The sequence below is a fragment of the Diadema setosum genome, chromosome 21 (assembly GCF_964275005.1).
Source record: "Diadema setosum chromosome 21, eeDiaSeto1, whole genome shotgun sequence".
NCBI classification, from domain to species: domain Eukaryota; kingdom Metazoa; phylum Echinodermata; class Echinoidea; order Diadematoida; family Diadematidae; genus Diadema; species Diadema setosum.
In genome coordinates, this window is record NC_092705.1 from 14,631,885 (window position 1) to 14,646,886 (window position 15,002).

The window sequence follows — 15,002 nt, forward strand, 5'->3', positions numbered from 1 at the left end:
CTTTATATGTGCATTGCACTTGACTGTAAATTGCCAAGCAACATTTTCACCACCCTTTTGTTAATATCATCCAATGTAAAATTTGATTTTAATGCAAAGTTACACATCCCACTCAAGGCTCAACAAAGTCACAGCTCCTCGAGAAAGACGTATCACAGATTCCTTTCGTATACCATTTCATACTGAATTCTTAAATGTTCATAGACTTAATACGCAGGCCACCAGGTTCAAGTACAGAACGGGTCAATATGCCACTCTAGCATGAAATTCAAGATTTTGATTAAAAACTAGAAGATAATCTTTTCTTTACACCATATTATTATACACCATACTTGTGTATATCAAGCGAGTATTGAAATGTTGAATTTGAATTGAATGAGTTTTTAATATCTAAAAATTGACAGACACTGTAAATGTGGACATTTTGTGCAATGATGTTTTATTCTCAATCCAGTAGGACTAATTCATGTGCTCTTTTCAAGACTGTCAACCTTTTTGAAAGTATCACTATGAATCCAAGTTTTGCAGAATAACATCCAAAGATGAAGAGCTTCATATCATTGAAGTTCTGAAGATTTATAAAGTCTTTGATGCTGGCGTGATTTGCAGCCAGATCCCACTCACTTCCTTTACATCACATTCTTGAAGTGGTGGTCCGAAACTGGTCTAAAATGAAACCAGCCTGGTCCCATCAGATGAAAGAAAAATTTCAAAGAAGAGTCCCCTATTGAACAGGCACAGACGGGCAGAGTTCTTAATCTAGATAGGATTAATCCATTACCAATGGACCACAACAGGTCTGTGATAGAACTCAAACATGTCCATCTCTGGCAGGGCACTCGACCAACTTCATAGGTCTTGGTCCACAGATGACCAGACCCATGTTTTTTTACTGGATCAGGAATAGTCCATTGAAGAGCTTCGAGAGATCCACCTCTGAGTAGGCATTGACCCCCAGTCTCTGGTCCACAATTTGCTTCAAGGATTGGTAGGCTGATCGGACAGCTGCTGTCTCTTGACTTCGGGATCTCGCTGTGAAGAAAAAAGATGAAGAAATGAATAAAAACAATAATAATAATAATAATAAATGTCATTTATAAAGTGCTTATTACTTCAGTTTCTAAGCGCTAAGCTTTTCATAATGGAGAAATATAATATCAGAAAGGAGAAATTTATGAAGTAAATAGTAAGATGAAACAAATACATAGTACATATTACACAAATGGTAAAAAACATAACATAAAAACAACAAATAAAACAAACAAAGAGAAAAATTGAGGGCGAAAATACAAGACAGAAGGATATAGATAAATGATATATAATATGAGACACTATCAGGAACAGATACAGCACACGTCTTTTGCAAAGGCTATGAAAGTCACAACTATGAAGGATTCACATGAGCAACCTCAAAGTATGTCCAAAAGTTATCCCAAAGTTCGGTAGACGTCAGATTATGTACAATGTAAGTATGTCACATAAAACCTATGTCTGGAAATGCAATTGCATGTAACTCATAAAGCTAGCAGCCAAGAACAAGGAAGAAAAAAAAATGATAATCAACAGAAAAGCATTTCACTACAATAGGAACATTTAATAGTCAATACCAAAAAAGCAGAAAAGAGAAAGAAAAAATTAACAACAGTATAAATATGAAGCGTGCATAAATGTTCCTCATACAGCTCTTATATTTCCCTACATCAAAAAGAGATAACGTAAAAGGAACGTTCGCATGCATCTTGATTTCGCGAATTTCAGGAGAGCCAAGATTTGTGAAATTAAAATGCACATGAAAGTTCTTGTCTACACTAAACGCAATGAATGTTAGAGGCAACTCGCGAAAATTTCATGCCACGAGAAGGGCCGTCGGCTCCGATTCGCGAAAATTTCACGCAGCGAAAATATTGTGTTTTACAGTACTGATATCGACTCAACAGAAGATCACGGGTTGCCATGGCAACAGGGGACAATACCTTTATCTGCATTCTGCGTCAACGCCTTCTCATAGTCGAAGATGGACTGGAAGAAGCAGAGCTGGTTGTACAGTTCCTTGTCGGAGTACTGCAATGCATGATGGGAAGAGAAGCAAAGTATACAAGTGACTAAAGTGATTTGCCCACAGTAGGCAATCCACTAGGGTGTTTCTGCCTAGTTTTGCAATAACTATATCTGCCGTAAGTCAGGACTCGACAATAACTTTGTTTTCCTGAGATGGTGGCCAGCTCAGGTCACTAAAATTTTGAAATTTCAAATTTGAGTGGCCTGAAATAAAAGGAAACACAACAATCTATTTTCAAATTTTGTTGCCTGATATCAGGGCCACCAAAAATAACCTTTTAAGATATTTGGTGGCCCAACATCAATCTCTAGTGGCCCAGGGCAGCCACTCATGTCAAGGCTTTGACCGTTTATATCAGCAAACCCAGCCAGGTGTAGCAATGTGCTCCGGCCTTGACAGGAAGGTCAGGTGACACAATAAGAACTAGTAGGAGGATAGTGGGTAATCTCTATTCACTGACAATTAGTTCCCAGGTATCTGTGCCAATCGGCAAACAAAGCACAGTAACTCGCCTCTGGTTTCAGGACCGCACGCTGGCAGACGGGACAGACGAACCCATGTCGCTGGGGGTTGAGGGGGACGCGGCGTGTTCGATGGGCACAGGAGGAGTCCTCACATAGCAACCAGCCCTGGAACAGACAGACAAACAGATATATCAAACAGCTCATTCTCTGTGAGTATTTTCATCTTTTTCACTGATGATTAAAACTGAATTCATTACAGACATTCAAAAGAAAAACTTAGCATTCACTTCTATCCAACTCATTTCATGTTGTTATGAGTTCTACTTTCAATTTCTTTGCAATATACATTATCGATTTATCAATCTATTTCTTCATTTTAACAGATGCTATTGAAGTACATCATATATCATGGAAAATATCACAAATATAAACAAACGGAAACAAACAAACAAAATGTAAGCCCAATTACACACATACACACAAAAAGACAGATGCCAGTCCACAATAGATTGATAGACAATGTACATACTGATACACAATGTACAAGAAAATTTTACAAAACATTTGTCCAGGGCATGATACTAGTAGCATACCAAAACAGATAAGATATTTGCAATAAAACTGAAAAGTCACAATATTTAACAACAGGAAATGACAGCAAATACTACTACTACTATGAGACGAAGGGGGAAACATACTTAAGCAATGTTAGATACTGTAAAACCAGAAATATTCATGGCATGAAATTTCCGCGAATTGGAGCCAATGGTCTTTTTCTGCGGCATTAAATTTTCAGGAATGTGGGCTTTCGTGAAATTGAAATACATGTGAAATACATGTCAAATTATTTCATTTTATGTGAAATTATTATTTTTTTCAAACACAAAAGGTTATGGCCTCCTTATTTCAGTATTGTTATACTCTGCATAGACTGATCATAAATTTGTAATATTCAGAAATCGGTTTGGATTCAAGTTGAGCCAATAATGAACACATAAATCAATGAGATGATAATCAACAAAAGAAATGATTTTCATTACCATCAGATGCACAAAAAAAAAAAAAAAAGTTTTACAGAAAGGAAGTTGTAGCAGTTCTGGATCTCCATATTCTATATAGAGTTTTGCAGTTAATAATTGCCTAAAAAAAACACTGCACATCTGTTAAATACGCAATGCCCAACACCCAATTCCTGTCAAATTACAAGATTCTGGATACTCACAGCGTAGTACTTTTGGATATAGGTTCGAATCAAGAGGCGAAGCTTGTTGCCAAGCATGGTCACATGATCAGCGGGCACGGTGCCACAGCGGCTCTCACAGTAACCCAGCCGAGCCTCAGCCAATGAACCCTGGGAAGGGGACGCATATGAGAGTTAAATCTGTCATTCAATTTCAGGAGATGTCAGTTAAGTCTTTAAATACCAGCGGTGAGTATACTGCATAAGAAGTCAATGTGAGCTTATGTTAGTGGTCCCAACAGACTTAGCATCTTGGTTTTGTACAAAATGAAGGTGAAACATGCAGATGATATATATTCTTTTTTTTATATGTACTGATCACCCACACATAGAGACTAATAAACTTCATCATCCCAAGGGCAGAGTTTATGGCAATAATTTTCAGATTTTCTGTGTGCATTTGGAGATCATCAAGTAAAGTTTGGCATGCATCAAGCAAGGAGCTCAAGTATAATTTTGATATTTGTATATTATATTACGTTCCGTGGAAGAAGAAAAATGAAATATAACACAAACTTAATTGAAAATTGAATTGAATTATACACAGAAATATCAAATTGACTGGCACAGTTTGGGGAAAATTTCTCAAATTGAGTGGAATAGACAATTGTGTTTTAATAGACAGGCAAGTTTGAGTGTGAAATAACATTTTCTTTTTCAGTCACTAAGAACGCCACATTGCAGTATTGCATAAGAAATAATATTACTACAAATCATTCATCGCTCATGGTTTTTCTGAAAATGCCGAATAAATTTACCGTGCCAGTAAACACGCTGTCGACAATATTCTCGCGCTTGCAGTCTGAATTGGGACAGATGAACTTGAAACGGTCCGCATCCTTGAAACGCTCCTCATCATCCTCCTGGGCGCCTAGCAACGCATCACTCTCATCCTCACGGTGACGGATGGAGTGCCGGTAGCCAGAAGGATCCAAACCTGTCGGGAATGGGGGATTTTTTTCCCGGTAATTACTGCCCTCTCATGTGTTTCAATAATAACCTGACCACAAATATTTCACATACCTTCTTTAAGACTACTAACAATTTTCAGGCCCACATTATTTTGCACTTCCTGAATCATACTGGTTGCACGTCAAGTGGTAAAATCAAAACCAATATTAGAGCACACTGTCTAAAATGGGTGACATACCAAAGGCTAATTCTGCTCTTTAATGCTACTTTAAAAACTACTATAAGTTCTCAGCCAACATGATTTTGCACTTTCTGAATCACACTAATTAGCATATCAAGTGATAAAATCAAATCGACATCAGAGCACACTCCCTAGAAGAGATGACTTACAGTGCACTCCTGCTATAATGAAGTCCTCGGAACTGGAAGTTTCTTTCGATACATCGAAATTTCGTTATAACCAAACAAATGAACAATAAAAATACAAAGAGTGGATAATGTTGCAACCTGAATTTTCACTTTGTTGTAACCGGAATTTCGTTATAATGGGAGTGCACTGTACCAAAGGCCATGTTTTGCCCTTCACATACCTCAGTGAAGATTTGAAATCAGGAGAGCATTAAGAGAAGCTCTCTATAATTTGCTACAAGAGATTGCTCCTCCTGTCACATTAACCCACTGAGGATGGACTGATTTAGCTATAACATGCATTTCCCATAGACCCCTGCCCAAGTATTCTCGGGACTCGTCTTCAAGGGGTTAATACACTGAATCCTGGTTCAGTGCTAAATTTGATGGCCATCTTTCTGAAAACTGGAAGGTCTTATAGGCATTATTATTAAATGTCCCTTAAACTTACACTATCTCTGTGACCCGTAAGTGAAAATCTTTGTCTTGTTGGTACATCTCTAGGGAAGAAATATCCATGAATTTAGAAATAAAGGAAAGCGGGACTTTGTAAAATGAAAGAAGTGGACCTACCGAGACACTCTGCGATGTGGGCAGCATCAGTGCCATCAATCGGGTCACAGAGACGGGATACCACAGGGTGCACCTGCTGGGCCAAGTAGTACTTAGTGTCCACTTTGAGGTGGTCAAGCTTGCGCAGTTCGTCCGGGTGGTACGCCCTTTGACCTGCAGGGAGGTTAGATCCATCCTGGGGGTTGGAGGAGATGGATGAAATAAGAGGAAGAGATGTTTAGATTGGTTTATCAATTCAATTTGTGCACTACTTTATCTACTTATCATCTCATACATTATGCAAAGTGTGTGTAAACTAACATTTATCTTTGATGTGAAAGGGTTCTCCATGCAACATCAAGGTTTGCTTCAGGCTTATATGATTTAGACATTTAAACAAAAAATCATGCTTTATGCTTTACATTATTGTATGCTTTAAATAAAGGATTCACAGACACAAGACAATTGGATACTCCGTTCATAAATTTCACTACTGTAAATCTATAACCAGAAAGGCACAAATTCATTTGCATTATACAATGTTACTGTTCTGATTTTCACCTGATGATGTAGTACTGAATAGATTTATTTACCAGACTGAACCTAGACTGAACAATAGACCATTTTCTTTATTTGGAAAAGGTTCCGATCTAGAGGGGAGCTTTTCTTGCCCTCTCAAATGAGTTGATATTCAAAAACCCTTTCTTCAGAAGTGCTATATCAGGGCATTATTCCTAAGAATGATTTATCTCAATCATCCTAAGTCAATCATTAAAATAACTGAAAGCATTTGAAGGAATTCTGATGCACTGCATCTCATGGAAATACAATATCACAAGGTGGACAGCACTGCAAGCTTAACATCTCAACAAAGTATGCAGTGTAATTATCTTTGATCCCCTTATACTCATTGCTCACAGGATCCATCTATCTACTCTAGAAAAAAAAAAAAAATTAGTGGGGTAAAAGGTCAAATCTTCGCTTCACTTGACAGTCTCATTTACTGATGACCGAAGATGGAGCAGCAAGCACTGACCTCACAGACGATGTAGGAGACAGTGTCTCCGGCTCCGATGGGTTTTCCTCCGGCCTGGCTGTTGAGACGGAGAGCGACGTTGACGTGGGGGAGGCTCTTCTTATCTGGGTAGTCCTGAGGAGCTTTAGTCAAACTCTGCAATGATACAAACACACAAGAACAAAATGGTACCCCAATGTAGGATGATCAATCCCAGAATGCTTTGCATGTCTGCAGGTAGTATTAGGTAGCATCTGTTCCCAGGAAAGATCTAGACTTCACTAATGGGGCACTGTTCACAGATGTACGATATGGGTGCTGGGAGAGGGTTCCTGCTTCCTTTGTCTCTTTGGTACAGCCTGTGTGTTTTTGTGATGGTGTATCATTTTGAAAAGTTGTTTTTGGTTTAAGATTTGAAATTGTTTGGTGTATAAGTATATGATTTGACTAAATATTAAGCAGACATACAGTATACATATTAAAACCTGCTGCACTATAGATGATGATGTGATGTTAAGCACTGTGAAACAAATTATAGTTTGGAAGAGCACTATACAAATATCATAATTGTATTGTATTGTATTGTATTGTACTGTACTGTACTGTATTGTATTGTATTGTATTGTAATGTATTGTATTGTATTGTATTGTATTGTGTTGTAATGTATTGTATTGTATTGTATTGTATTGTATTGTATTGTACTGTATTGTATTGTATTGTATTGCATTGTATTGTATGAAGACTTATTCTTCCACGAAGACTCTTGATGAAGAGAAAACATAACATAGACAGCTGGCACTGACCTTGTGGATCTCGTACATCTCAAGAGGAATGGTCCCAGCCACCACTTTCTCCCCAAGCTCAATCAGGTGGGTGTGGATGTTCTCCACAATCAACTCACGCGACTCAGCCGACAAAATCTGATCAATGGCATAGCTGGGGATAGAATTTGAAGGAAGAGGCAAGGCACGAAAAACTGGCTTAGAAATATTCAGTATACAAATGAAAATGAAACAGAAATTGAGTCACTGTATCAGAGGAAAGACAATTCCAACTACAAGTCCTCAGGACTGACAGCTATCTTTTTTTTATAGCGAAATCTTGTTATAACCAAACAAATAAAGCATATAATAAAGACATACAAAAATGTTGTTATAACCAAACAATCTTGTTATAACCAAACAAATAAAGCATATAATAAAGACATACAAAAATGTAATTTCGGGAAGTAAATTTTAACCTCCTTGTAACTGGAACTTTTTTTTATAACTGTGACTGTTATAACAGGAGTGCAATGTACTGGTAGTTATCAGGTATGCAGCAAAGTGAAAGAGTATTAAAGGGATCAAAAGTGAAAGAGTATTAAAGAAATAGAATAGTATTGGTGGAGATGAGGATTGAGCTTCTAACTTTTTGTGAGATACTGAAAAACTACTTATGAACTGTTAAAGAGCATACAATTCTGAGAGGAATTCAAAATTAATTTGACGAAAAAGGGCTTTGAAATGGCTGAGATATCCATAAAAAAAGTAAAGAAATCCTAATAAAAGGTGAAATAAATTTTGAATTCCTCTTGATATACCCTTTCATATTTCATAAAAGAGGTTTCTCATTATCTTAAAGGACAAGTTCACCTTCATAAACATGAGGATTGAGAGAATGCAGCAATATTAGTAGAACACATCAGCGAAAGTTTGAGGAAAATTGGACAATTGATGCAAAAGTTATGAATTTTTACAATTTTTGTGTTGGAACCGCTGGATGAGGAGACTACTAAGGCTTGTGATGTCATATGAGTACAACAGTATAAAGAAAATTCAACATATTTTCACTTTTTTTCACATAATAAAAGAGCACTTGACTTGCCTCTTTCTAAAGACAATGGGAATAATATTACCCGTAACATACGTCAGTAACAAGTCAAGGGAATGTGTACTTTTTTCAAAAGATGAAATTTTGTGAAATTCTCTTTATATTTTCCTTATATTGTTGTACGCATGTGACATCATACACTGCAGTAGTCTTCTCATCCAGTGGTGACTGCACAAAATCTTCAAAAATTCATAACTTTTGAACGGATTGTCCGATTTTCCTCAAATTTTCAATGATGTGTTCTACTAATATTGCTACATTCTCTCAATTCTTATGTTAATGACGGTGAACTTGTCCTTTAAGAAATCATCCTCAAAAAACGTTGGAAACTTGAAGCCCCATCTCAACTAAAACTGTACCATCCCTTTAATGTTTTGATTTCAGTTTCTACATTTTACAATTGTCTACTGACTAAATTTTCACTGCACTCGGGGAAAGTTACCAATGCAGGTGGAATTCATAAACTCTCCTCATTCAGTAACCCTGTGTGTTTTGAGTGTCGACTAGCATAGAAAAACCCCGTAGCGCTTTACACACTAGCAAAAATGGATGGCACAGAAAGGGTTAAGCCTTATCCACTGCACTATGGTGCTCCTCTTGTAGAGTAGTTATAGAGCAAGGTGTCTCAATATTCAGACAAGCTGAAAGAACCAAAATGGCCAAATAAAGTGAACGGCCGATCCGGAAATGTTGTTCCCATAAATATGAGTTCTGTGTCATTCTGTGATTGTGTCGCATGGCTGAGAATGATTAGCACATCTTTGTCAGACCATGAGGGTAGTAGGAGACTTACCTTCCCACTTGTTTGGCCAGGTCACACCAGTCCCTCCTCACGATGTCCAAGCCTTTCATCTCCTTCGATGTCTTCAGGGTTCCATCTGGCAGACGTTCAACTGTGAGGGCAGCATACCTGAAAAAAAATTGAATGCATGTTTAGCTTGAGTCATGTGGCTACTCACTAATCAGATCTTTTCACTAGATAAATATATATGGAAAGAATCAATCAACATATTTTTTTTAAATCACTATACCTGCTCTCGATCATGAATGATTTCTGTTAAAACAAAAGTAGGGAAATCTTACTAAATTGAGAAGTCAAATGCACTCTTATGATCCACTTTGATCATCAATCATGTTCAAATAATATCTAACAGTGATAATCATATAACATGTTCACCTTATGTCTAACGGACCATATATCAAAAACTTTGGCAGATAACTTCATCGAAAAATGAAATATGAACTTAAAAAAAAAAAAAACGTTATCCTGGCTACATTCGGTACTCTTTCATATTCACACCTCTAAACATATCTTCCTATAAAAACAAAAACATTAAAAACAATCAATGACTTGCAATCATCAAACCATTCTGTAGAAATGAACACGCAGTATGTTTTTCTTTAACCAAGAGGGATGTCTAACATTACAAGAGGATAAACAACTATCTAGAAATGAAGGAGATATCCTGAGAATATCTTACTTCTTTTTCTTCAGAAGCAGCATGGACTGGAAGACACCATCAATGTCAATCTCCAGGAGACGATAAAGTTTGTTGACCTCTGCCTTGACCTGATCGAAGAAATTATGTGAATGATAAGTATAATATTGTTGTTGTTTTTGTCCACACCAACGGCTGGACCTCTGAAACTCGCAGACTGTTACAGTCGCAGCGGACGGGTGCAATTAACTCACTGTTTTCATTTTGACCTGACCTCGCTTTCCTCTTGAGTGAACACATTTCACACGAAAACCGCTAGGAAAGTGTCGTAGCAAAACTGCTGTAACTTTACTATTTATTCATATTTTTTGATAATCCAAACGGTTATGAAAAGTAAAAACCTCATTTTAACCTGCCATTATGTTACATTTTTTAAATAACGACGATAAAATATTCCAAAATGGAGTATAACTTCATTCTCAAAACGTAAAATAATTGTCAAAAATCGTTGCTAAAATTTCACATTTTGACTTCGTGAACAACAAAAAACTTTCAAGTATGTTGCTAAGTATGTATTTCTTTACGGAACTCTTAACTATCACATTCGAAAAGTCATGCGTCCAGATATGTCTGGAAATAATCGAAAGAGGTGCACTTTCTACCTTCGTTCCGAGCACGAAATTTCATAGTCATTCGCACACGGGAAGACAGGGTACAGTCCCACGTACCCACATCTTTGTTGCTCTCACGTCACCTGTGCTTCCTGATCGTAACTTGTACCGGGAATTCGTAGTTGTAATGTTACTTACTAGTGCAGTAAAATCTGTGTAAAGTCCGAATAATCCAATGTCATGAATTTGCAACTGGTATCATAGCTGATCTGGAGTATATTCACATTTTGGCTACTTTCTTTTTAATAGGCCAGTTCTGATAACGTAATAACTTGTTTTTGAGGTGGCGAAGTCCCCTGCAGCACACTGCTACATTGTACTGTAATATCAACACCACCCAGCCCACTCTCACAGCGTAGCATGCATGTGCAGTGTACTAGGCACCCACAGCATGCAGCCACCTCGCATCTCGCGCAGTGACAGTACACTGCACTGCATCGACCAATCAGCTTGCTGGATCAAAGCAGCATGGGGAAAGTCCATTCATTGCGCAAGCGAACACCACCCTGCTAACGTCCGCCCATGTCTAATGAATATGTATGTCAAGTTTCATGAATATTAAGTGGTGCGACCAGATGTGTCTGGAAATAATGGGAGGGTAGTTTTCCAAGACAGCGAAACATGAAATGTTGAATATCTTAAAAAGTTCTCAATCGTTTCTCATGATTTTTCGTATGTAGATAGAAATCATGATTTTGCATTGATACTGAAAGTTTGAGCGATTTTGGTCAATGTATAGCGGAGATATGAGAAGGTGAAATTTTGGTGAAAATGAGAACGCCCAATTCGCACTGCATCGATGACGGTTGAAAATTCAAAACGTTTCGTGGGTTTCGGGGGAGTTAATTATAGTCGTCCGCTGTGACTGGTTATTTCGTTGTTCACTTCTTGCATTTATTACTTAATTCCTGCTTCATACAAAAAAAAAAATGTCTACCTGTGGTACTGAATCTAATGTACATGTACTGGTTAATTTCTACTCAATGGTACTGTGAAATATTCATGAACAAATGAACAGAGCACACCTGAAGTAGCTTACAGACAGCCAACATTTGCTGGTTGGACAACAGAAAATAGTTTGAACACTAACCCACACAAAACAGGGAAACAAACAAGGAGACAAACAACAAACAGACAAAGCAGTTAGAAAATGCTATCCCACCCTGTTGCCGAGTTTGAAGACTTGGTCGTGGTCGGTGGAGTTGGTGTTGATCATGATGGAATCTGTGTCTCCGTAGATGACATCAAGGTTCATCTAGAAAAGTAAGGAAAGTTGTAAAAAGGGACTCTAAATCTACAGAAACTTGTAGAATGTCTGCAGGTGATACCAATCAATCAAACACAATCCATTTTTTTCTTCCGTCTATTAAAAATCTTTCCTTATGAATTCTAAATTTTCTTGTTGACAGCATAATCTGAATCCATTGTAGTGTCATTGAAAATCAGACTTTGCATTTTAAATGATTTGTATACTTCACATAGTTTACAATTTTTTTTTCCTAATGTAGTTCACATGTTCTGAACTGATAAGTCTTGATTATGCTTCTTCTGAAATGTTGGTGTGCGGCCACAATGATAACAGAATTTCATATTTTGTAATCCAAAAATAAACAGAGAATTTCTGAATTTTGTGACGCATTGCTAATATCTAGAACTTGATGTATGTGAAAACAATATCTCTTGACGAAATGATGAAAACTAGAAACTGGAAACAATTCTCCACTTTCAATAATCGCACAATTTGAATTGCTGATAGCACTCAACAATGCTTGATTAACATCATAAAAGTTATTTAGGTACATACCTTTTGCACAAGCTCTTTCGTATGCATCAAGATCTAGAAATGAACAGAATAAAATGGTAAATGCAGTAAATTAGTTTCAAATGCACTTCAACATTTCTACTTTCATTCTGAGTTTACATTCATGTCACGAGTAAATGAAATCTATGCTACAAAACCCTTTTGACTAATATGCAAAGCGTGTTCTAAATAGAGGTACAGAGCAAATTACATCTTCAGTATACTAGCATAATTATGGGTAATTAACTCTGAAAACATCTTTAGCTATTCAAGTCAATCAGCCATTTTAATAGAATCTAAACAGCAATTTGGAACCCAGTGCTTCTTTCTTATGCTGCAAACTTCTGCAACGTCACATATTTTGAAAAATCCGCAAAGATCTGCAACCACTTTCCAAACCACTTTCTGAAATGACCACTTAAAGGTAGGGGATACCTTTTACAGACCTCCCAAAATGCAGCAAAACATCAAATATTAACCTCAGGGGACTTGTTTAGGCCACTGCTGAGAAATTTGGAAGTCAACAGTTATCTACAATTTGAATAATGCACAAAAACTCAACTACTCAGTAGTTCTGTGTGTCAGCCACACTTAAGCCTTTTTGTTGCAGTCTTCTGTATTTTTTTTTTTATCTATAAACACAAATCTTAAAGTATAAGAGCTGATGTAATAACATATAGAGTGTGTGGCAAGAATGTATATAGAAATGTTTGTAAGTTTTGATGAACTTTCTTCACAAAATATACATGATGGACACACATGCAGTGCATGGGTCTGCAAAGGTAGCCTAGTAATGTACTGGAATTTACGGTGAGCCCCGAAAAAAATTTAATTCAAAATCTAACGGTCAATAAAAATGTACTAAATGTTACCTTCCACTTTCAGTACTTAATGGGAGTTTCTAAAATGATACTCTCTTCAACATACCACTGTATTTATACAACTCTTCATTCAAGGCATGCAAATGGGATTCCCTACCTTTAAACATATACGTCTGCAACAAAAATCCTTTGTGGCTATCTCTCAACATATTTGGCTTGCAAACTATACAAGAGCAAATGTGCTGTAACATAGGTCAAAGGTCAAGCAAGTACTTCCTGTAGTCTCTTACCTCTCTCCCCTTGCTGGTGACCAGGGCAGCCAATGGCTTGGCATAGAAACGTGAATGACTGAAACCCAGGCAACCGTACATACTGTTGGCTGTCAGCTTCAACGCCTTCTGACGAATGTCATACTGTGGAGGCAAGTTGAACAATGATGTCCATGAGTGATCTAATCTTGTTGGAATGTGTGGTTATAAACATCTGGCACAGAAATTTTCTGTATACTCATTATGATTTACATTTACAGAACAGAGTGTAAAGGAGTTCTGATAAATACAGGATGCTCTCATTGGGCTTGAAAGGGAACGATAAGTATACACATTGCAACTGACTAACAAATTGCCCTACATCGACGTAAATAAGCACTGCATTGATTTTTAGTAGTAGCTTTGACAAAAGAAATCATGGACATACGTATTTATGTTGATGTAGGGCAATTTGTTAATCAGTTGCAATAAAAACATCTCGACGGAAGAATTTCATGAATTTGAAAAAGTATACACATGTCAACTCATCCCTCTACCTATTTCTTTGCATATTATATATATTCATCATAGCAAATAAAATTGAGTAGTTTTACATGATCATTTGATTGAGAGTTCTTCTAGTCTTTAAAACAATCAGTCCTGGCATCAATGAATGAAATATGTCATATTTTTAATTTTCTCTGATACATTAACACATGAAACCACAGCTTACATTTTACTTTCTGAGTTCATACCGAAACCTTAAACACTTTCATTGCAGGCAGTTCTTACACGTAGCAGATTTCTAAGCTGCACACAAAAATTACAGCAAATTGACCACCATGCAGAGGTAAGAGTCACTTTAAACCCATTTTAAAACACACACAACCACATATATGCACACACACCCAAAACAAACACACACAAAAACAAACAAACAAACAAACAAACTTCAGTAGGGAAATCTCTCAACTAATCAGAGGTCAGCAAACCTGAAGTCTGACGTCGGGATGGAGGTCCGGCTGCTTCATCAAACTCTTGACCTGACGACGGCGCTCCACCAGCTTCCTGATCTCCGTCGGTAGGATCCCGTCGTCCAGGTCGCTGTCAGGAACCTCTGGCATCCACTCCTCCCCTCCTTCCTGGATACCACCAAGAAAACATCCAAGTGATGCAGTGTATACCGGTATATGAGAGATCTGTATCAGCATCTCCTTAAGGTACCCCCATTACAATTCCCCGAGTCTGAAGCACTAAAACATATATCCTACAAAGACTTATGCAACAGTCAGGAATGTTTTTGAGTAACATGTACAAACATTCTGTGTGCAAACCACTTATTATCTGCTTTCTCTAAATATTTGTCATTAGCTGACATGTCTCGGGCGATGCATTACAAGTCATCTCCTCTAGGACAAATACAGGTAGACATCCAGGTAAACATACATCATACATTCCTACATACATACATACAAAGTATATTAAGCCACTCCGTACAG

The 15,002-nt window shown here is 37.3% G+C and overlaps 1 protein-coding gene across 1 annotated transcript in view; it reads right to left on the reverse strand.

Moving 5' to 3' along the window:
* Positions 1-889: 889 nt before the first annotated feature.
* LOC140244747 (DNA polymerase alpha catalytic subunit-like) overlaps positions 890-15,002 on the reverse strand; it is a 34,800-nt gene continuing 20,687 nt past the window's right edge. The window contains exons 25-38 of the mRNA XM_072324361.1: positions 14,496-14,645; positions 13,546-13,668; positions 12,438-12,470; positions 11,796-11,888; positions 10,005-10,093; positions 9,317-9,433; positions 7,455-7,587; positions 6,672-6,806; positions 5,657-5,831; positions 4,522-4,700; positions 3,746-3,874; positions 2,572-2,688; positions 1,974-2,061; positions 890-1,032 (exon numbers count right to left, since the gene is read on the reverse strand). Of these exons, the coding sequence (XP_072180462.1) occupies positions 890-1,032; positions 1,974-2,061; positions 2,572-2,688; positions 3,746-3,874; positions 4,522-4,700; positions 5,657-5,831; positions 6,672-6,806; positions 7,455-7,587; positions 9,317-9,433; positions 10,005-10,093; positions 11,796-11,888; positions 12,438-12,470; positions 13,546-13,668; positions 14,496-14,645 (1,704 nt within the window). The remainder of the gene's footprint in view (positions 1,033-1,973; positions 2,062-2,571; positions 2,689-3,745; positions 3,875-4,521; positions 4,701-5,656; positions 5,832-6,671; positions 6,807-7,454; positions 7,588-9,316; positions 9,434-10,004; positions 10,094-11,795; positions 11,889-12,437; positions 12,471-13,545; positions 13,669-14,495; positions 14,646-15,002) is intronic.